Raw genomic sequence first — 20465 nt, forward strand, 5'->3', positions numbered from 1 at the left:
TTGATATTTGAAAAAAAAAAGATAATAAGACAAAAGAGTTAGTAATTAAGATTATAAATAAAAAAGAGAAAAAAAATAATTAAAAAGAATAGAGAAATATTATTTAATAGAATAGAGATAGAAATGAGAAATGGGATGTGAGAGATTTTTAAAAAATAAATAAAATTTAAAAAAAATTTGAAAAAAATGTAATTTTAAATTAAATTATAAAAATAAAAATAAAAAATGAGATATAAATGCTCTAAATGACGTCATGCAAAAGACGAAGCAAATTAGCTACAATCACAATAACTTAAATAAGATGAAAATAAAAAATAAAATTAGGCTCATTGGCGTCATCACGACCTTTGACCCAAGCCGAACAGACGAACATGTGAAGAGGGAGCCACCACGTGTCGTCGTTGGTGGGTCCAACCACCTGCGTGATCTGCAATTGCCCAAGATTGCAGACACCAGGGCAAGGCCATCTCTCTCTCTCTCTATTTATTCCATTTCCCCTTAATATATACGCAGACGGGGGGTTCTCTAATATTGATTCCAACGTGTGTAGCGAGTAGCGAGGAGGATAAGGATTCGTCCCTCGACTCTCTACCCCCTCCCTGTCTCTCTCTCGCTCTGTAGTCTAGCCGTGTTCTCCTTCGTTTCCGACGTACGTAGATAAACAGACATAGGACGATATTCTTTGTACTTTACCGAGAAAGTTCCCGAACCTTTTCGCAGAAAACATTTTACTTTCTTGGAATTTAAAGTGTTTTTCTTTCTGAATTCTGCTTGTTCTTTTCTGAGTTTTGGTGGTAGGTGATAGTTCTCTCCGAACTCCAAATATGGCTGCCGTTGGGGAACAAGAGCTTCAAAAGGATAAAGCTACAAGAGCCGTTGGTTTTGAAGTCAACGGTGGGCGAGAAGCGGAACTAAGTAACCACTACGGGAAAGAGGGACCCATCAGCAACACCACATCCACATCGCCGAAAGAAGAGCCGGGAACGGAGGAGACGCCAATTGCGATGCAGGTGATGCCGGTGTCCGTGCACGTTCCGGCAGGTGTAACGATGCAGACGGACAGCAAAGCGGTTATGGATCAACCGACTGTACCGAAGCGACCCTCGACGAAGGACCGTCACACGAAAGTGGAGGGTCGCGGACGGAGGATCCGGATGCCCGCCGCGTGCGCGGCTCGGATCTTTCAGTTGACGCGGGAACTGGGCCACAAATCAGACGGAGAGACCATCCGGTGGCTCTTAGAACACGCCGAACCGGCCATTATCGCCGCCACGGGTACCGGAACCATCCCCGCCATCGCTCTCTCCGTCAATGGGACCCTCAAAATCCCCACCACAGCCGCACCCAACAGCGACCCAACGGTTGAGAAGAAACGCAAACGACCCTCTAACAGCGACTACATAGATATAAACGACCCCGTTTCGGTCTCGTCAGGTCTCGCCCCAATATCCACCGCCCAACAACAAAAAGTGCAACCGGTCGTCCCCATGTGGGCTATACCCTCCAACGCCATCGTTCCGGCCACATTCATCATGGTGCCGCCTATGGCCTCCATTGCGGGACCTTCGAACCAGCCTCACATATTTACATTCCCAGCCACGGCGACGCCTCTGATAAACATTTCAGCGAGGCCCATATCGTCATTCGTCTCCTCCGTGGCCAATACTCCCGCGACAATTCAAATCCAAGCCAACTCAGCAGCTTCATGTTCAAGCTCGGCCACTACCATTACGAGCAACACAGCCGGTACGAGTACAACAATTACTTCGACCACTCAGATGCTGAGAGACTTTTCGCTGGAGATTTACGAAAAACGGGAGCTTCCGTTTCTATCTCGACCTTCCAAGGACTGAAATTTACTGCTGCGTCGGAGCTCTTTCCAGCGTTCGAGGAGTCGCACGTGGGCGCGTGAGGGAATCGCAAGCTTGAGTTTGGTGAGGGCACGTGTGAAGTGGGGACCAAGTGTCTAGTGGGGTCAAACCAAGAAGAGGTGCTGTTCCGTGGACTGTGCAAGGAGAGTGTGAGCCGGGGCCACCTGACATCATTCATGTGAATGTGAGGGATGAGCTCGGGCCCCAAGGTGCGGAGGTGGGGTGGGCCCTACGGGACCGTCTATTCTTGCTTCTACCCAATGCGTTCTTTGCGGTCGCTGTGGTCCCTATTTGTGTTCATGTGTTTACGGGTTTGGTGGTCTGATCGTGACAGGTGGTGTGATGTTTTTGGTTTTGATTCGACCACGTGTCGATTGCTCAGCTTCAAACTGTGGGCCGCAGTTTATTTTTCTCCGCAACACGTCCGCCTCTTTTGTAGTTAGGGGTCCATGTGACGTGGCTTTGATGGGGCCATCTGATGCACCATGGTTCGGAAATTGGAAATGACAATGTGATGACGTATTTTCGTTGCACTTTTAATTCGTTACGTAAAGTTTTCGTATCAATTCGTTGCGGAAATTGTATCATTTCTTTTTTCTCTCATTCGAAGTTACATCACCATTTTGCCTCTGTGGTCTGTATTGACAAATGAAATGATACATAAAATTTATGTCTTATTTTATTATTATAATTTTTTTTAATTTTCTATATAAAATATAATAAATAATTTAATTTTTTAAATTTTAATTTAATTTTTTTAAATTTTAAAATAATAATTATATTAAAAAATAATATTTTAAACATTTATCTAAAATAAAGAATTTTCATTTCACTGTCCAAAGTTGTCCTTAAAGCCAATATGATCCGAATGAGAGCTGTTAAAAGAGCTATAAATGTGTTATATTTTTTAATTTTTATAATGCGTGGGGCAGAGGTTTTAAATAAACTTATTTTTATATAAAATATTAAAATTATTTAAAAACTTAAAGATGGTGTTACACCACACCAGAAAAACTCCATCGAGAAGGTTACTTGCCTCCCTTTTTTTTATTATTTTTGTCTATATATTTTTTATACTCTCAATATTTTTTTTAAAAAAATTCATATTATTAAAAAATACTTCTTTAATCATTAAATAAAAAGAAAAATTAATGGAAAAATGTCTTGGAACCACCTCTCGGTGGCCCAAGCATTTTCTAAAATTAAAAAATGAACATAAGAAAGATAAATAAATATAAGAACATGAAGAGTACATGTAAAAATAGAAATCCAAAATATATAAAAAAGAATAGAACAAAAAAAGTTTTGGAGATAAACTAAGAGGGTAAATTGCATGGTAGTCATAAATTTGGGATAAAAGGACAATCAGAACATACGGAAAAGAGAGAGAGGGAGAGCAACTGTTGTTGGACAAAAGGTTTGGCTTTAAGGACAATGTTAGGGATCTCGTTATTATTATTTTTTTTAAAATTTTTTATAAAAAAATTAAAAAAATTATATTTAATTATATTGTAAATTTTATTTATTTTTTTAAAATATTTAAAAGTGTTAAAAAAATGATATGAAAAAAGTAAAAAAAAACACTTTAAATATTTTTTTAAATTAATTTTTTTACACTTTTAAATATTTTGAAAAAATGAATAAAATTTACAATATAATTAAATAATATTTTCTGTAAAAAAAATTTAAAAAAAATTCAAAAAAAAAAAAAAAAAGAAGCGAGACAAATGAACGGATCCCCCAGATCCTCCTATATATGTATACCTACAGACGACAACAAGGTGGTCTGAACACGTACAAAAACCTCACGTGTTTGTGTTTGTTTTTTTGGGTTGATTGATATCAGTCAGTATCTGTCCGATGTGATTACAATAAAAAAATCCAATAACTGTTAGAGGATATAAGTCAAACTACTAGTGGTATTGCAAGTTACATGTTGTTAATTAGCCTTCTACATTTTAATATATTTTTTTACCTTTTTATTTTCTTTTACATTTTACTAGCCAGCAGTAGGACAGTTAGATGAATTCTATTACTTGGTTATGATTCATATCTGTACATTACTACAACCATTGCTTTGCTGCAATGGTGAATATACGAAAAAGGTAATACGCCAGAAAAAAAGTTTTCTTCTCCATCGACCTTGCTCTCTATTTTTCGTATTGTTTTTACTTTCCTTACATGGTATCTAAGAGTCATTGAGGGTTCGTATTCATGAAGAACCTTGACTCGTCTTCCACACCAACTCCCTCCAAATCTCACTCAAATCTCAGCGACCCAACCAACCCCTTCCGCCTCAATCATGGTGACAGCCCTGCCATCACCCTTGTTTTCGAACTACTCACCACATAAAACCATGAAACTTGATCTCGTGCCATGCACAGGGCTCTCTGTGTGAAAAACAAACTTAGGTTCATTACTGGCTCTCTTCTGAAACCAATTGACCCATCATACCCTTTACTTGAACCATGGAAGCGTTGCAATGATATGATTGTCTCATGGATTCAGAATTCAGTCTGCCCTTCTATTAAATCCAGCGTTGTGTTTGTGGATGACGCCCAGGAAATGTGTCTGGACCTTCAAGATCGATTTTTCCAGCAAAATGGCCCTGGGATCTTTCAACTACAAAAAGCTCTCGTAGGTCTCCTTCAAGATCACGATTCAGTGAGTGTGTATTATGGAAAATTAAAAACTCTATGGGATGAGCTTTCTACTTATGACCCTTTACCTATTTGTAATTGTGGCACAATGAAAGTCTTCTTGGACCGATACCAACGTAATTGTGTTATTCAATTTTTGATGGGGCTACACGAGTCTTACTCCTCTGTTCGTGACCAGATCATGTTATTGGACCCCTTACCACCTCTTACTAAAGTCTTTTCCCTTATACAACAACAAGAACACCATCATCTTATGACCACCACCATTCCCTCTTCTGAACCCATGGCCTTAGCAACCAGAAAACCTTATCCCACCTCAAAACCCACATCTAAATCTAACCCTCAATTGAGAAGAGAAAGACCATTTTGTACCCATTGCAAGATCAATGGCCATTCTATGGACAACTGTGTTAGGCTTGGTAATGTTGAGATTCCTGTTTGTACACATTGCAATTTGTCTGGGCATACCTTTGAACGATGTTACAAGCTGCATAGATATCCTCCAGGCCACAAGTTCCACTCCAAACCTCATACCTCTGGTGTCTTTGCTAATCAAACAACTTTTTCTATTGATTCTGACCTAAATGGTGCTATTGACAAAAGGGTGGGCTTAACCAAGCTGCAGTAGCAGCAACTCATAGCTTTGCTTCAACCAAAAGATGCTTCTATTGCTTCTACTGTTCTTAACTCGAGCATCAAGCCTTCATCCTCTCTGCTTCCACCTTCCTCATCTAAGATGTCTGGTAGTTCTTTTTGATTATCTTCACACACTTCATTTTCCCATTGGATCCTAGACACAGGTGCCACAGATCATATGATCTGTAGTACCTCACTTTTCACGCATATCACCTCACTTGTTTCATATTTAGTCACTCTTCCAAATGGCAGTTCAACCTCTGTTACTAATATTGGTAATGTCAAATTAACTGATACAATCACTTTGAGGGATGTGTTATGCGTACCCTCTTTTTCGTTCAATCTGATTTTAGCAACCAAATTGGTTGCCTCTGATAATTGTTGCTTACTATTTTTTTTCCAACTATTATTTTATTCAAGACTTATACTCTTGGACAACGATTGGGAATGGTAAGCTAAGGAATGGCCTCTACCACCTACTCTGCACAGCAGTCCCTCCTTCAGCTTTAGCCAATTTCCTTTCACAGCATTCTCAAAAAGATATTCAAGTTTTTAACATTACTAAACCTGTTACACATACTATCCATGGTTCTGACCTTTGGCATTATCGACTTGGTCACTTATCTTTGTCTCGTTTGCAATTAATCTCTGATCCTATTGTAAATAACTATATTTAAAATAGGAAAATGATAGGATTATTACTATTTTATTACCTATTTACTACTCATTTTGTATTCAATTTTTTTTTAATTTTTTATTTTACTTAATGGTTAAGGAAGTGCCTATTAGTAAAATTATATATTTTTAAATCTTTTCTTAATGGCTAAGGATATTAAAAAAATACTTAAAAGAAAATAATAAAAAAATAAGAAATTCCTAATATCTTATAAGTAGTAAATGGGTAGTGATAGGGTAGTAAGCCTATCACTACCCTTTTAAATATTAATGACAAACCTTGCACTATTTGCCCTTTGGCTAAATTTCATCGCCTTCCATTCTTAGACAATTCTCGTGCTTCTTCTCGGATATTCGAGTTGATACATTGTGATCTTTGGAGCCCTAGTTCTACTATTGCTCATGATGGTTTTAAATTTTTCTTAACAATAGTGGACGATTTTTCAAGAACCACTTGGCTATATTTACTTGGGACTAAAGCTGAAACCAGAACATGTATTGGAACTTTCTACAACTTAGTTGAAACTCAGTTTTGTGTCAAAATTCAAGTTCTAAGAAGTGATAATGGTGTTGAATTTCAAATAAAGGATTTTTTTATAATAAAAATGACATCATTCATCACAAAAATTGTGTTGAAACCCCTCAACAAAATGACATTATTGAGAAGAAACACCAACATTTATTAAACGTCGCATGTGCCTTTAGATTTCTGGCTGCTTTACCTTTAGAATTCTGGAATGAGTATATTTTAACAGCCACTTACATCATTAACAGACTTCCAACCCCACTTTTGGCAACTAAAACCCCACATGAGCTTCTTTTTACTACTAAACCGGCTTATGCTCATATGAGAGTCTTTGGCTTATTGTGTTTTGCAGCCACCATTTCTAGCGGTAGGAAGAAATTTGACCCCCGAGGTTGCCAATGTATCTTCCTTGGTTATCCTTTTGGAACCAAGGGCTATAAACTTTTAGATCTTCAAAATCACTCCATTTTCACATCACGAGATGTTGTCTTCCATGAGCATATTTTTTCATTCCAACAACCTTCTTCCATCCCTTCTCAACCCCCTCCACCTGCTCCAATTTTCCATCCCAACTTCCTTGCTCCTTGTATTTTTCCCACAAATCTTCATCCCCCAACCTTTCAATCCATTGTTGGTCCTTCACTTGATAGCTCTACTAGTTCTATTTCCCCACACGATACCACTTCCTCATCCCTTTCTCTGAACCTTTCCACTGACACCACCCATACCCAGCCTTCAATTGCCCCCCTTCGAAGGTCAACTAGACTTAGGACAACACTAAAATACTTATAAGATTTTCATTGCCAACAGGTATTGCTTAGCTCGTCTCACCAATCGGGTTCCAAGGTTCTTGTTGCTCCTCATGGTAAGCTTTTTCCTTTATCTAATTGCATCTCCTATCAAAAGTTTACCCCATCTTTTCAAGCTTTCACTTCCTCCATTTCAATCCATTCTAAATCTACATCTTATAAGCAAGCTTTAAAAGATCCTAGTTGGTGCCAAGCTATGGAAGCTGAAACTGCAACTTTGGAACAAAACCATACCTGGACAGTCACTGATCTTCTTGTTGGAAAAGAAGCAATAGATTGTAAGTATGTTTACAAAATAAAATTCAAATATGATGGTACTGTGGAGAAATTAAAAGCTCGTTTAGTAGCTAAGGGCTATACTTAACTTGAAGGTATTGACCATACCGAAACTTTTTCACCAGTAGCCAAACTTGTCACCGTGAGGTGTTTGCTTACTGTTTCAACAATCAAAGAATGGTTTTTACACCAATTTGATGTAAACAATACTTTCCTCAATGGTGACTTAACCGAGGAAATTTATATAAAAAAACCACTTGGGTATGACAAAGGAATACCCAACCAAGTTTGTAAGCTACACAAAAGTCTTTATGGGCTTAAACAAGCCTCTAGGCAGTGGTATTCCAAATTCTCTTCCTTACTCATTGACTTTGGTTTTATTCAATCCAAAACTGACTATAGTTTGTTTACTAAACATGATGAGACTTCTTATACTGCTTTATTGGTTTATGTGGATGACATTGTAGTTGCTAGTACTTGTCAAAACTCCATTGATTCACTCTGATCTTTTTTGAATCACAAGTTCAAAATTAAAGATCTTGGTTGTTTAAGATATTTTTTGGGCTTGAAAATTGCTCGATCTTCTCAAGGCATCCATATATGTCAAAGGAAGTATGTTTTGGATATTTTTGCTGATTCAGGCATGCTTGGTTACAAGGCTCTTAAGCTTCCCATGGATCAGAATTTTAAACTCCGGAGGGATGAAGGCACTCCTCTCACTGATCCCAGCTTGTTCCGAAGGTTAATTGGGAGATTGCTGTATTTGACGGTTACACGACCAGATCTTTATTTTGCTGTTCAACTCTTAAGTCAATTCATGGATAGCCCGCGATCTTCTCATTTGGCAACAACTTACAAAGTTCTTAGATACATCAAAGCAGCCCCTGGTTGAGACATTCTACTCTCCTCTTCTTCTCAATTACAGCTTAAGGCATATTGTGATTCGGATTGGGCATCTTGTGTCGACACTCGTCACTCAATAAAGGGTTATTGTATCCTTTTAGGCGATTCTCCAGTTTCTTGGAAATCCAAGAAACAAACAGTTGTCTCTCGATCTTCAGCTGAATTTGAATACAGATCTATGGCTGCCATATGTTCCGAATTAACTTGGCTTCGTTATCTCCTCACTGATCTTGGCATCTATCATCCTCAAGCTGCTTCTCTTTTGTGACAATCAAGCGGCACTTCACATTACTGCCAACCCAGTGTTTCTTGAGAGAACAAAACATATTGAACTTGACTGTCATTTAGTTAGAGATCAAATTCAAGCAGGCTCTGTCACTACAACTCATGTGTCCTCCCAAACTCAGCTAGCCGACATCTTCACAAAGGCCTTATGTGATGACCCGCTTTTACGTGTATTTTCACTGAAGGGTTGTTTTTATTTTAATTAATATATCAGTTATTTTATTTTAATTTATTTGTGTTTTAAAAATTGGGTTTTAATTTAATTTATTTTATTTGAGGTTGTGTTTTATTTCTTTTTGTTGTTTTGTGGTTTTAATCTTTTTGGTGGTTTGTTTCGTTTTCCCGGAGTGAGGACTGGACCTCATCTCTTTTCACATCTTTTTCCTTTTTTCTCTTTTTCCTTTTTCTTTTTCCTTTCTTTTCTTTTTCCTTTCTTTTTCTTTTTTCTTCTTTTTTTTTTTTTTCTTTTCTTCTCCCGCGTTCGGACCCCCCCGTGCTCTCTCTCTCTCCTCCCTCTCCCTCACGCCGGCGTCACCTTCCCCAGCCCCTACCGCTGCCGTCCGGCCACCGTTCGGCCTCCCACCGGTCCCATTCTCTTCCTCTCCCTCCGGTGCACCACCCCTCCAAAACCCACCCCCAACCGGCCGGCCGTTTGGCCGGAAAAGCTCCAAGAAAGGCGCACGGATTTTGCTCCGATCCGCCGCCGTCGCTCCACCTCTGGCCACCATTTCTTCCCCACTTCATCACCGACTCATTGCCGTCCTAACCCACCCATTTCCGGCCTCCAACGACCACCGGAACAGCTCCTACGAGCTTAGTTTCCGTTTTGGGTAATCCGGCCATTCCGCCGCCACCCACGGCCGTTCATCACTTCCAATAGCTTCACAACCATCCCTAGACCATTCCTTATCAATCTCGTGTCCTAGTCTGTCCCCGTTCAAAAGTGGGTTTTTCAAACCCACGGCCACAGTGAATTTTCACTGTGACGTTGCTGTTTTTCCGCCGCTTGCAACGCCGCTTGTTTTCTAAAATTGCCGTATAGCGCTGTAAGTATTTTTCCAAACCCTATTTTCAGATTTTAATATATATTGCTCATTCAATTATTTATTGTTGTTGGTTGTTGATTCCGGACTGAGTCCGAGGAGTTTCGGGGGTCGGATGGATGGAGGACGGAGTTGCCTGTTATTTGTTTTATGTTGTTTGATTATTTTATTATGCATTGTTATGGCATTACATGGTGCATGCACGGGTGTTTGTGGATTTATGTGAAAAGCCGGTGTTTTGGCGTAAGTGTGTTGCGGGTGCGTGTGTATCACGAGCCCAAGCCGGGATGGGTTATTATCTCGTTGGAGCTCCTCTGGTCACTCGGGAGCGGAATAAACTGAGTGATGTCCCCTGAGTTGTCGAGAGAGATGACGGGAGCGGGGCTAGGGGATGCTTGGCTACGAACGCGCCGGGCGTGGAACCGGGCATCGCCCTACTCACCGACTCCGTGGCCCTTCGCTGGCGAGGGCTAGAGGATGCTTGGCTACGCACGCGCGGGAGGCGCGGAACTGGGCATCGCTCGTTAGGTGTCACATGCGTGGTGGTACTCTACGGTGTGACACTGGAGCCAGGGTGTGCAGATGACCCCTAGGGGAGGTCATGGTGCATACGGTTAAAATTGGATAATGGTTTTTAAGGCCAAATGAGACTTTTGGCGTGGGCCAGATGGACTTCTAGCGAGATATTGGGCCGGATGGACTTCTGGCGAGATATTGGGCCAAATGGACTTTTGGCGGCCAAATGTGACTTTTGGCGTGTTTTTCGGAAGGGATGTGTTTTTGGGCCAAATGGGTTTTTGGCGTGTGTGGAAAACTTGTGTTTTATGGGCTTTGTGCATTGGGCATGGTTCATGCATCTTGTTTGAGTTTTATGTGTTTTTATCTGGTAGTGTTTGGGTTTTACTTACCTGCGGTACCATTCGTGGTTCCGTAGCTTTTGGTGCAGAGTTAGAGGACGAGGAGGAGGAGGCTGAGCCCGAGGATGCGGCTCCGCCGGGTTGCTGATGCTATCTTTTATATTTGTTTAAAACTGCATTTGGGTTTTTGTAATATTTTATTATGTATGTTTTAAACAGCTTGTATTACGTTAAGAAAAATTCTGGTACTTAGTTATGACTTTCGTTATCCGCTGCGTGTTTCTCTGTACACATCTGTTGCCTTGCACACACTTGGCACCCGTCGATGGGATGGTGACCCGGGTTGTCACCATCCGGACGCCTCAATTTCCCCGTGTTCGGGCGTGGGGATTTGGGGGCGTCACACCTTACCTTCTCATCTGTTATACTCATATTTGCTCAAGATGGAAATAGTAAATTTCTATTCTCCATCTTTTTTTTTTGGGGGGGGGGGGGGGGTGTTAGAGGACATGAGTCAAACTACTAGTCGTATTGCAAAGGCAGCTACATGTCGTTAATTATCCTTTTGCATTTTAATGTATTTTTTTGCCCTTTTATTTTCTTTTACATTTTACCAGCTAGCAGTAGGACAACCAGATGAATTCTGTTAGTTGGTTATGATTCATATCTGTACATATACCATTCCTTTGCTGCAATGGTGAATATATGAAAAAGGTAATACACCAGAGGAAAAGTTTCCTTCTCCATCGACCTTGCTCTCTGTTTTTCTTATTGTTTTTACTTTCCTTACAATAACTGTACAAACCAGTCATGAAAACTGTACTAAACAGCAAATGGTGGAATAGAATTTAATGTATACATCATGGATTTCAGACAGACATAGGAGAAAAATACATATCAAAAGTGTACTCGCTTGTACTGTATATTTGGTAGTAGGAGGAGGCAGTATTCTGCTCAGATCGTCAGATTCTCCTGAATGCCAAGAAATGAGCCGACTATATTTCCTCCTACATCTGGGAAAGATTCAGAGCCGGGAAGGGGCCTCACCTTGCCCTTTCGATCAACTTCAACTGGGTACTTCAATAGGTGGCTCCTCATCTCTGTCACCTCATCTGAGGCAAATTGTTTCCAGTTCGTCTCGCCCAGTGTTCTAACTCTTCTCACACATTCGAGAGACTCTGGTTGTCTGAAGCAGTCCTCGGTGCCTCCAGTATGCTCTGCCCATAATGACATCCTGTATCCATAAATCTATACAGTACATATTCACACACGAAACAGCAGGTCAGTTTCTGTGAATATGGTCGAGGTATCTGATATGCAGAAAACAGTGATATAACGGTAGCCTTTAGCATAGCGTAAACCAGTTATCTTTGTTTATATCCCTCGAGAGTTGCATATAGCAGTGGTGCTGGAGTACCTACAAAGATGCTCGTACGTAGCGTTTTCACTATTTTTGTGCCAATACCACCTTTCCTGGCAACGACACTATTGTTCTGTATTCAGTCTAGTCTTGAAAATCTTTACTCTCTCTTATTTTTATTTTTTTTTCTAAATGATGATGAGGAATCTGAGAGATTATGCAAATGCAATGTGTCTTTTACCTGAATAATCTAAGACCTGTGTAACATGCCAACATCACTTGGATTGGATAAATCAATAAAGTTTACAAATATGGTGTGGCCTCTAGAAATTGTTTTTATCCAAGAATTCAAATCTTAGACCCGGGAGAGTATACCCCTAAGACCAAGGCCCTTAACACTGAGCCAACCCCAAGGACTTGATCTAGGAAATCTACGAATACCTTTACCAAAAAAAAAAGAGTCCATTCCACGGAACTGCCTAATTAGAAATCCTTAAAAACAAGTGAATGTGTACTTCAGGGAATATGTATCACTTGAAAGTTCAATATCACAACTGAACTTTTCAATGTGTACTGATGAAGGTTGTCTTAACAAGGAAACTTCTGAGAAATTTCTTATGGTTTAATATGCTATCGCAATATGCACTTCCTTAGAAAATCAGATCACACCGTTCAGAATGAAGCTTGCTTGACTGGCATTTTGGATGTAGAACTTCTGGCTTCCCTCTAGATCTTATGACCATGTGAACATGGGACTTGAAGCAGTACACCAAAATGCCAAACTTTCATTTAACTGGCTAATATCTAAATAATGGACAAAAACTCACTCCTATTCCCAATAAATTAAGAAAATTCGAGTCATTACTGTTTTGTTTTCAGAGAATTTTCAATTCCATTCAACTGCAAATTACATGCAAAAGCAAAACATAACGTATTGGGATTGGATACCACATTAAAATAATGTTTCAGAGAATTTCCAATTCCATTCCAAAGCCAATCCTTTTAATGCTTGAATAGATCCTTGAGTAAAAATTAAATTAAAATTACCTGTCCATGCGGATTAGAAAGTTTTCTTGCCCAGGTATGATGAGGTTGATATGCTCCCATTGCGATCTCAGTGTCCCTTGTGCCCTCCATGGAGCGTTGGTTGATGTTTGCAGAACCCAATATTACATATTCATCATCAACTATCATGCCCTTTGAATGAACATATATCATAAATCGTCGGTTTTTTTGACCCAGTGCCTGGGAACACAAAGATAGAACACATATAGTTACAAACTTACACTTACTTCGCAAAGAGAAAATCCAAGGAACCAGCAGAACTATATAACGAGTCTTTAAAGTTCAAAAGAGTATCTAGAGTTTGAACCTGATCCAGTCAAAAATTTAAGCAAGATAACAAACACAAACACACACAACATCCCGCAGAATCTGGCTTAAGAATTAATCACTTCCAGAAGAAAAGAGTCAAGACACCTGAGGAGTGTTAGCTGCAGTATGACTCCCAGATGAAGTGGTGTCATATCTGTCTATGGCCTCACGATTTCCAAGACAGAAGAAGTTCAGATAATCTTGCGGTGAATATGCTCCCTCAAGCCCAACTTCCACCAAAGCATTGTAGATGGTTTCATACATCATTTGCATTGTTTTATGCTACAATGATTAATAATAACTCCAGATCAATAAAACGCACTTGCCAGCCATAGAAAAATGCTATAGATTTTAGTATATATAGGGCCACGTTGCTGTCCAGATCATTGAGTATTAAAGATGATGAGTCCATTGGAGTAAAGATGAGCAGAAATTACTTCAACTTTTGCCACAAAATAATGAAGTTTTTTATATTGAAATTCTACATATTTCAAAACTGAGTCATAGAATCTAGGAATAACAAATTTGATGCTCAAGAGTGGAACTTACACATTCTAGAACCTTTTGTTGTGTATAAGTTTGAAGCACTCAAGCCACATTTTGTGCCAAAAAAAATGAAAAGAAAAATATGGTAACAAATCTAAGAACGACTCACGGGGAGAAAAACTACAGTTTGAAGGCCTATTAGGTATTTTTATTATAAAAAATGAACCTCTAGCATGGAATTTACCGAAACCAATGAAAAGGCTTCTTTTCACCATGAACTTCTTTTCACATTTACAAAGAGGAAAAAAAAAGCGAACCTTTGTGTTGAAAGAAATCGATAATTTATTTTCACCATAAAAGTCACTCAAAGTCGATTTTGTTGAATTTCTGCATATGGAGGATCTTCTTGGAAAGGATTTAACTTCAAGGCACTTCTTTGATAAAAGATGGGATAATGAAATAGAGAAGGAAAAAAAAGGCTAAAAGGGTTATCTCGAGGCACCTATGACATGCAGAACTTTAAAGCAAACAGCATGGTAAAGCCTTTGTCGGCTGAACATACTTTCAGTACCAAATTTACTAATTGGACCCTACCTGCCAAAATAGAATTCTTTGAGTAGCAGCACCAGTTGGAACACCTTCTGGCCACATTGGTATAACAATATATGCAGCAAATCTCTCATTTGCTCTAATTTTATTGGCAATCTTAAGGGCAATTTCCATCGGGATTAAATTATTAGCACCTACAGAGAAAGTGTCACCAAATTTTGCATTCAGCAGACATAACAAGATAATGTAACAATAAGACACCTGTTTATTACCACACTGTGTTTCCTGAGAAGTTGATAAAAAAAAAAAAAAAAAAATGCAGTTGCTTGAAGTTGTGGAGCAGCTTCAGAGTATTTTGTCGAAAACAGTACATACAATGCCCAATCAAATACTAAAAATCTAAAATACTATATCGCTCAAAACCCAATGCATGACTTGCATTTGTAACTAGGTGTTCTCTTTCATATACTCCCCGTGTACTTGGGCAATGCTTGTTTACTTGTTTCAATAAAATTCTATTTTACTTACAAAAAAAAGAATATTGAAGCCCATCCCTAGCATTTTGTTTTGTTATATGTCAAGACTTCAATGACTTCATAAAGTACAAATTTGCTTTGAGTGTTCTTATAAGGTGTATCTATTAAGTGAACCTTGACACAACAATGGAGATAGTAGGTTACTTTCTCTTAAAATCTATCATATGCGCATCCAACTTTTTAGATGCAACTGTGAACCCAATTTTCAGTGGGAATAAATCGGGATAGAAAAAATGCATAAAACTTCAACTTTATGTGTGAAATAAAAAATAAATGATCCTATAAATATCATGGCTATTGGCATGATGTATTGTTAAATTTGAAGTTTACTCACCTAAGTCTTTATTTGAAATCCAATTGTATGATGATCCAATGAAATACTGGTTCTCTATATAAATGAAATGCTGCGCAGCACGAATGGCCTTAACATATGCCGTATGTATGCTCATGTCAATCAGAACATTCTTCCCGCACATCAGGTTCTGTTACAATAAAGTAATTAATTAATTTCAGGCACAAAAATGGAGCGGGCTTGTAAACTGAAATCATCTTAAAGATAAAATTATTCACTAAGTTTTTCAGCTCACCAAGCTTGTGGCCTCTTTTGGATCCTTTGGGAAACCTTTAACAGAATTTGAATCAATAGAACGAAAAATCTGGATTTGGAAAACCCCAGAGAATGAATAAGATAATTCCATCAATAAGCTATTACTGAAACAAATTGCAAAATCAATATTTATGTTCCTCCAGAGCCAATGCCCTAGAGCAATTTCGACTATTAATTAAGACCATCTGACCTGAACATGCCAAGTTTCTGGATCATTCTCACTGGTGCAAGGAGCATCAGAGACTCCAACAATGTCTGGAATTCTGTCCAGCTGAAGCAAGGCATCGTCGTATGACGACATTTTGAGTTTCTTAATCCCATGGGGTTTTGAAGCCTTAAGCCAGCGGTCCTCGAAGTTGATCAGAACATCATATGCCGCCGGACCATCAATTTTAGAGTGCAAGTCATGCCATGGCTCTCGTGGACAACCAGCAATGTTACCCTGTTGTGGTATTAAAAGAATGATGCTGATTACTTTCAAAGGCATGTACATATTATCATGGTAATTACTTGACCATTTATCTGAAATGCACTTAATGTGCTCATACACATGGTTTGATTTTCAAGTCATTCCTTTTAGGAGTTTTTGCTTCTTTTCTTTTTCTTTTTTTTTTTTGTTTTGGGGGGGGGGGGGGGGGGGGGACTAGGTAATCAACCTCAAAATGTCTCCTCAAGAACTAACAAATATTGGACAGCGTTATCGCATCATACAGTTCGAAACACACTACATCTGAACTTCTTGCACATATGCACCATGTTAAAGTCAAGACATATATAATCCTCACATCAAAGAGTAGTCCAACTTACCTTTATGGATAGTATCACAGAGAGAGAGAGAGAGGGGGGGGGGGGGGAGAGGGATATTTGTGCCAACCAAGCAATATGAATTTTGCTTAACTATGTAATGTAGCTGCTATTAGCTATGGCTTATTTTTCAATACCTTATTTCTTTAGGGTCTACAGCGCTACAGATTTCAATTGGCTCAGTTTCAATAATTTTCTTGTACTGATCTCTAGTTTTTAATTAGGTGCATTCTCTTGTATACGTCCTGTGTGCTTGGGTTATGCCTATTTTGTATATTAATAAAATTTGCTTTTACTTTTAAAAAATGTAGCTGCTATTAGTTGTTCAAACGCAAGGAAGAATAAGGCTAAGAGATTACCGCATAAGTAGGGTTGTGATAGTCATCCTTATGCACTGTTTGGAGTGTCCGAAATATAGGATGCTGTGGAGTATCATATCGGCCATCACATAAATCAAGTCCTCCAACAAAAGCTATTATTTTCCTCTTATTATTGCCGGCATCAGCATCCACAATTACAGTTTTTTGATGATGTGTATAGATTGTTTCAACTTCCTGATACAAGAAGAAAGAAAAATAAATAAAATTCATAGCGACTGATTATTTAACCCAGTTTCAGTTATAAGTAAGGACATTTCTATAACCAACCTCTTTTCTTGGGCTCTCACATATAAGCTATCTGATGTAATGTTTTAAAAATCGATCATGTCATCCATTACTAATTATTAATAGCTTAAACAGTAAATCAATGGCAATGCAATTGCATTACTCCCTTTGTGATTATTTGACTCGCAGAGATGGTTTCAGCTTTAAGCAATCAACCATGCTAAATTCTTATTTAGTTTCTCAACTCACTAAGTCAAACACCTCATAGTGATATTCATTTTTTTGGGCACCAGTCCTGGGTTAGGGTCATGTAGATACATGGTGGATGCCAAATTTACCAACCATATTAATCACAAATAATGTAGGAGGACACAATTTTTTCTTTTCCTCCTTTTGGATAGAATGTAGGATGTGGCACTAATAGTATAACTGAAATTCTCAGGTCCCAACAATATAGGAGTTCTAAACAATTATATAAAAGAACTTCAAAAATGATGCAGAAAATTGTAAAGCATTGTGTCAAGCATGAAAGAGTGCCTAAAAAAGGTAAAAAAGACTTTTAAATCTTACCCTTTGTTTCATCCAGCTATGTCGCTTTCCAGCAATGCGGGGACAAAGTAGCACTTGCACTGAAGAATTCTTGAAGAAACGGCGAGTTTCCTCATCATGGGTTTGCATGATTCCATCCTGCATATAAACAGGCGTACTGAAAATCTATCTTATAAAGTTTTCTTATTATAATTGAAAAGGGCAAGCAATATCTAGAATAGTTCAAGCACATTTTGAGGTGTAATCAAAACATAGAAATCATTGAGTATGACAATAAGCTTATCAAGATTCACCTAAGAACTCAAAACAAAGGAAATAAAAGTATTACGTGAATACAAGCATCAAAATACAACAAAACATGCTATGCTGCCATGTAGGATACTTATTTGTAAGACTCAAAATCCAAACTCCAGGAAAGGCCAACAAATAGATTGCATTTTAATGATTGCTCTATGCTAAAATCTGATACAAATAACTAAGTTACATAGTTTAATAAGTGAAATCTGGAAACTAGGGTGAAATGTCACAAAATGTTTCTGAAGGTAAGTTACTCACTGTTCTGTAACCCAAAATGCTCCTTGATGTAGGGTCATCCCAAATAAGCAGCAGTACTCTTACTCCTTCCCGGGACTTGGCCCTCAAAAGATCCCCTAGTGTGAAATCTGCTTGACCAGCATCCCGTACAAGTCTAACTTTGTGCCACAGGGACCACCCAGTAATGTAAATCAAACGACGAGCTTGACGTATTGAATCAAAAATGTCATGCCAACATTTCCCATGCACATAATACATCCCTCGATCAAGCATCACATCTGGAAGAGATCCATCTGGAACATGGGCATCTTGATAAAGAGTGACCATTCCTCCTTTCCTGAGAGGAAAGTATGTTCCAGGAATCCCATCGTAATCGGGGCCTGCCCCCACTCCATGATGGTAACTGCTCAGTTTCTCAATTGGAGTGTACTGAATTGAAAGACTCAAGGTAGCTCCGGGCTTACAAGGCTTCCCACTACCATTCAGGATTGGGTAGGTTCCTTTAACCTTTATCCCTGAATGTATCTGTTCCACTGGAATTGTCACAACTCCCATAAGCTGCGACCCCACTACATCGCTGTCTTTAACCGCAAAATGCACCTCAGCTGCGTGATGCGCCACCGGCACATAGAAATGTTGCTTCCAATCAGGATCCTCACTATTGCTAATCACATAAGTCGTCCCAATTACAGCATTTGATACCGAAATTGAAACATAAGGATCACTAGTTATCTTATTATTCATGTGGCCCTCAATTTTGTTGCTCATGTTCACTGGTAATTTTGCAAACATATCCCCCAAAGTCTTATGGAACAAGTCCATATTCGGAAGGTTTTGTGCATGATAAATCCAAATATCTAAATTCCCATGTAAAAGCAACACCTTCAATGATCCTTTATTCTGCCGGGGCAAAATCTGCAAGGACTGACTGTGCTGCGACGCATTGAATGAGCCCGAGTGACCATAAGCAGAATTTCCAGATGAATCAATCTGACTTGAATAAGACACCTCAGAAATACTTTGAAAAGAGTGGTTAGGATATGCGTATAAGTCCCCTGGCCTATCGTACCTTGCGCTAGGAGGGGCACTCGTCAATGGTGGCACCGAAGGAGCACGGGGTGATGCAGGGGCAGTAGGATTATCAGACAAACGCTCATTAAGGAAAAGATCATCCAAAGGTGGGTAAGCAGGAGTGTGAGAAGAGCTGGAATAATTTGCACTATTAAGATTCGCGGATGACCCAGTTTCTATAGAACTTGAGCTATCCTGTCGGTGATGATTGGAAAAACTAATGGCCCGGGGAGGGACTTGGGGTGGGCTTTCGATAGACGGGTATAAGCCGGGTTGTTGGTAATGGTAATGTGAGGAGCCATATTGTGAACCACTAAGGTGTTGAAGGGTTGGTTGTGGAGCACTGTGAGGAATCGGAGCAACTGGATATGGGTATGGATAGGGAGGAGGATGGTGGTGATAGTCTAAAGGACCTGAATACGACGTTGAAGGCGATGGTGGTGGGGGTGGGTATGCATAAGGGTAAGAATGTGCGGAATCATACGGGTAGGGATAAGAAGGGACATGATATGGATCTGCATTTGGTGGTTGGTATGGAGGAGGAGGGTATGCATGGGGATTGTGGTTTGGATACGAAGATGATGAACCAGAATTATCCATTAACAAACATTAAATTTTGATTCTTATGATGATAATTGAATGAAGTTTAATGTATGCGTAGGACTTGAATTAAAAGATATATTGACAGCATGCAAAGCTGTTTAGCAAGTAAACTGTAAACCAACAAAAAAGACAGATATAGACCGGAATCAACCTTTGGGGATTATAGATACATGGAAAATTTTGTATATTTGAGGTAAATAGCAAAGATACAGAGAGGATAAAATGGAATTTGATTCTCAAAATATAGAAAGGCTCGAGGCTCGGTGACAATGATCAACAAAAAAAATTGCGGAAAGGAGAGTTTTGATTAGATAAATGTCAAAGGGGGAATAGATGATACCTTTTGAGGTATGATTATCGGACGATATGGAAAGAAATTTCCTTTGGAACCTTCAAAGAAGTTAAGAGCGAGAAAATAGAGTTTCAAAGTCAGATAGAGAGAAACAGAACCGGTAAGCTGCAAATCTTCTTCGTATTAACAAACGCGTGCAAGGTCCTCGAAGACAACCGGTTACCGGTATTTTCAGGTTTCATCTATCGGTCTTCTCTCTGCAAAACGTCCAGCTACAACTACCATTTCAGCCGGTTGTTATTATTTTTTCTCCCACGTCGATTTTTTTTAATTAAATATATAAAATAATAATTATATTTACATGACCGTGACGCTTCACATATTTAAATGACCAAATTTAATTTGTAAAATGAATTGCTTATTGCTTACAAACTAAATTTTTACAAGTTATTTTTTAAAAATCATAAATTAAAAAACCATATAAAAAATCCAATTTTTAATAATAAATTCTACTTTATTTTAAATATAATGCACATAATTTAAATACTTAAAAC

The 20465-nt window shown here is 38.8% G+C and overlaps 2 protein-coding genes across 3 annotated transcripts; one reads left to right on the forward strand and one right to left on the reverse strand.

Moving 5' to 3' along the window:
- Positions 1 to 491: 491 nt before the first annotated feature.
- Positions 492 to 2548, forward strand: LOC122301199 (transcription factor TCP9-like). The gene is made up of 2 exons (XM_043112382.1): positions 492 to 649; positions 799 to 2548. The coding sequence occupies exon 2, from the start codon at positions 825 to 827 to the stop codon at positions 1851 to 1853; it is 1029 nt and encodes a 342-aa protein (XP_042968316.1). The 5' UTR covers positions 492 to 649; positions 799 to 824; the 3' UTR covers positions 1854 to 2548.
- An 8697-nt stretch (positions 2549 to 11245) lies between these two features.
- Positions 11246 to 20073, reverse strand: LOC122301204 (phospholipase D beta 1-like). 2 transcript variants are annotated; one of them, XM_043112390.1, is made up of 10 exons: positions 17967 to 20073; positions 17433 to 17549; positions 16617 to 16811; positions 15644 to 15895; positions 15434 to 15502; positions 15181 to 15328; positions 14356 to 14504; positions 13381 to 13557; positions 12949 to 13146; positions 11246 to 11789 (listed from the first exon to the last, which is right to left on the reverse strand). In XM_043112390.1, exons 1-10 carry the CDS (start codon positions 19614 to 19616, stop codon positions 11496 to 11498), a joined length of 3249 nt encoding a protein of 1082 aa, XP_042968324.1. In that variant the 5' UTR covers positions 19617 to 20073; the 3' UTR covers positions 11246 to 11495. The 2 variants fall into 2 exon arrangements, with proteins under 2 accessions (XP_042968324.1, XP_042968325.1); XM_043112391.1 differs by lacking the exon at positions 13381 to 13557.
- Between the last annotated feature and the right edge of the window lie 392 nt (positions 20074 to 20465).

This window comes from Carya illinoinensis, chromosome 2 (assembly GCF_018687715.1).
Source record: "Carya illinoinensis cultivar Pawnee chromosome 2, C.illinoinensisPawnee_v1, whole genome shotgun sequence".
Classification (NCBI taxonomy): domain Eukaryota; kingdom Viridiplantae; phylum Streptophyta; class Magnoliopsida; order Fagales; family Juglandaceae; genus Carya; species Carya illinoinensis.

Coding starts and splice junctions, on each gene's coding strand:
- LOC122301199 (XM_043112382.1), top strand. CDS start 825: ATGGCTGCCGTTGGGGAACAAGAGCTTCAAAAGGATAAAGCTACAAGA.
- LOC122301204 (XM_043112390.1), bottom strand. CDS start 19,616: ATGGATAATTCTGGTTCATCATCTTCGTATCCAAACCACAATCCCCAT. Junction 16,812..17,432: donor ATAGCTGGATGAAACAAAGG/GTAAGATTTAAA, acceptor TTCTTGTATCAG/GAAGTTGAAACAATCTATAC. Junction 15,896..16,616: donor ATCACAACCCTACTTATGCG/GTAATCTCTTAG, acceptor ATACCACAACAG/GGTAACATTGCTGGTTGTCC.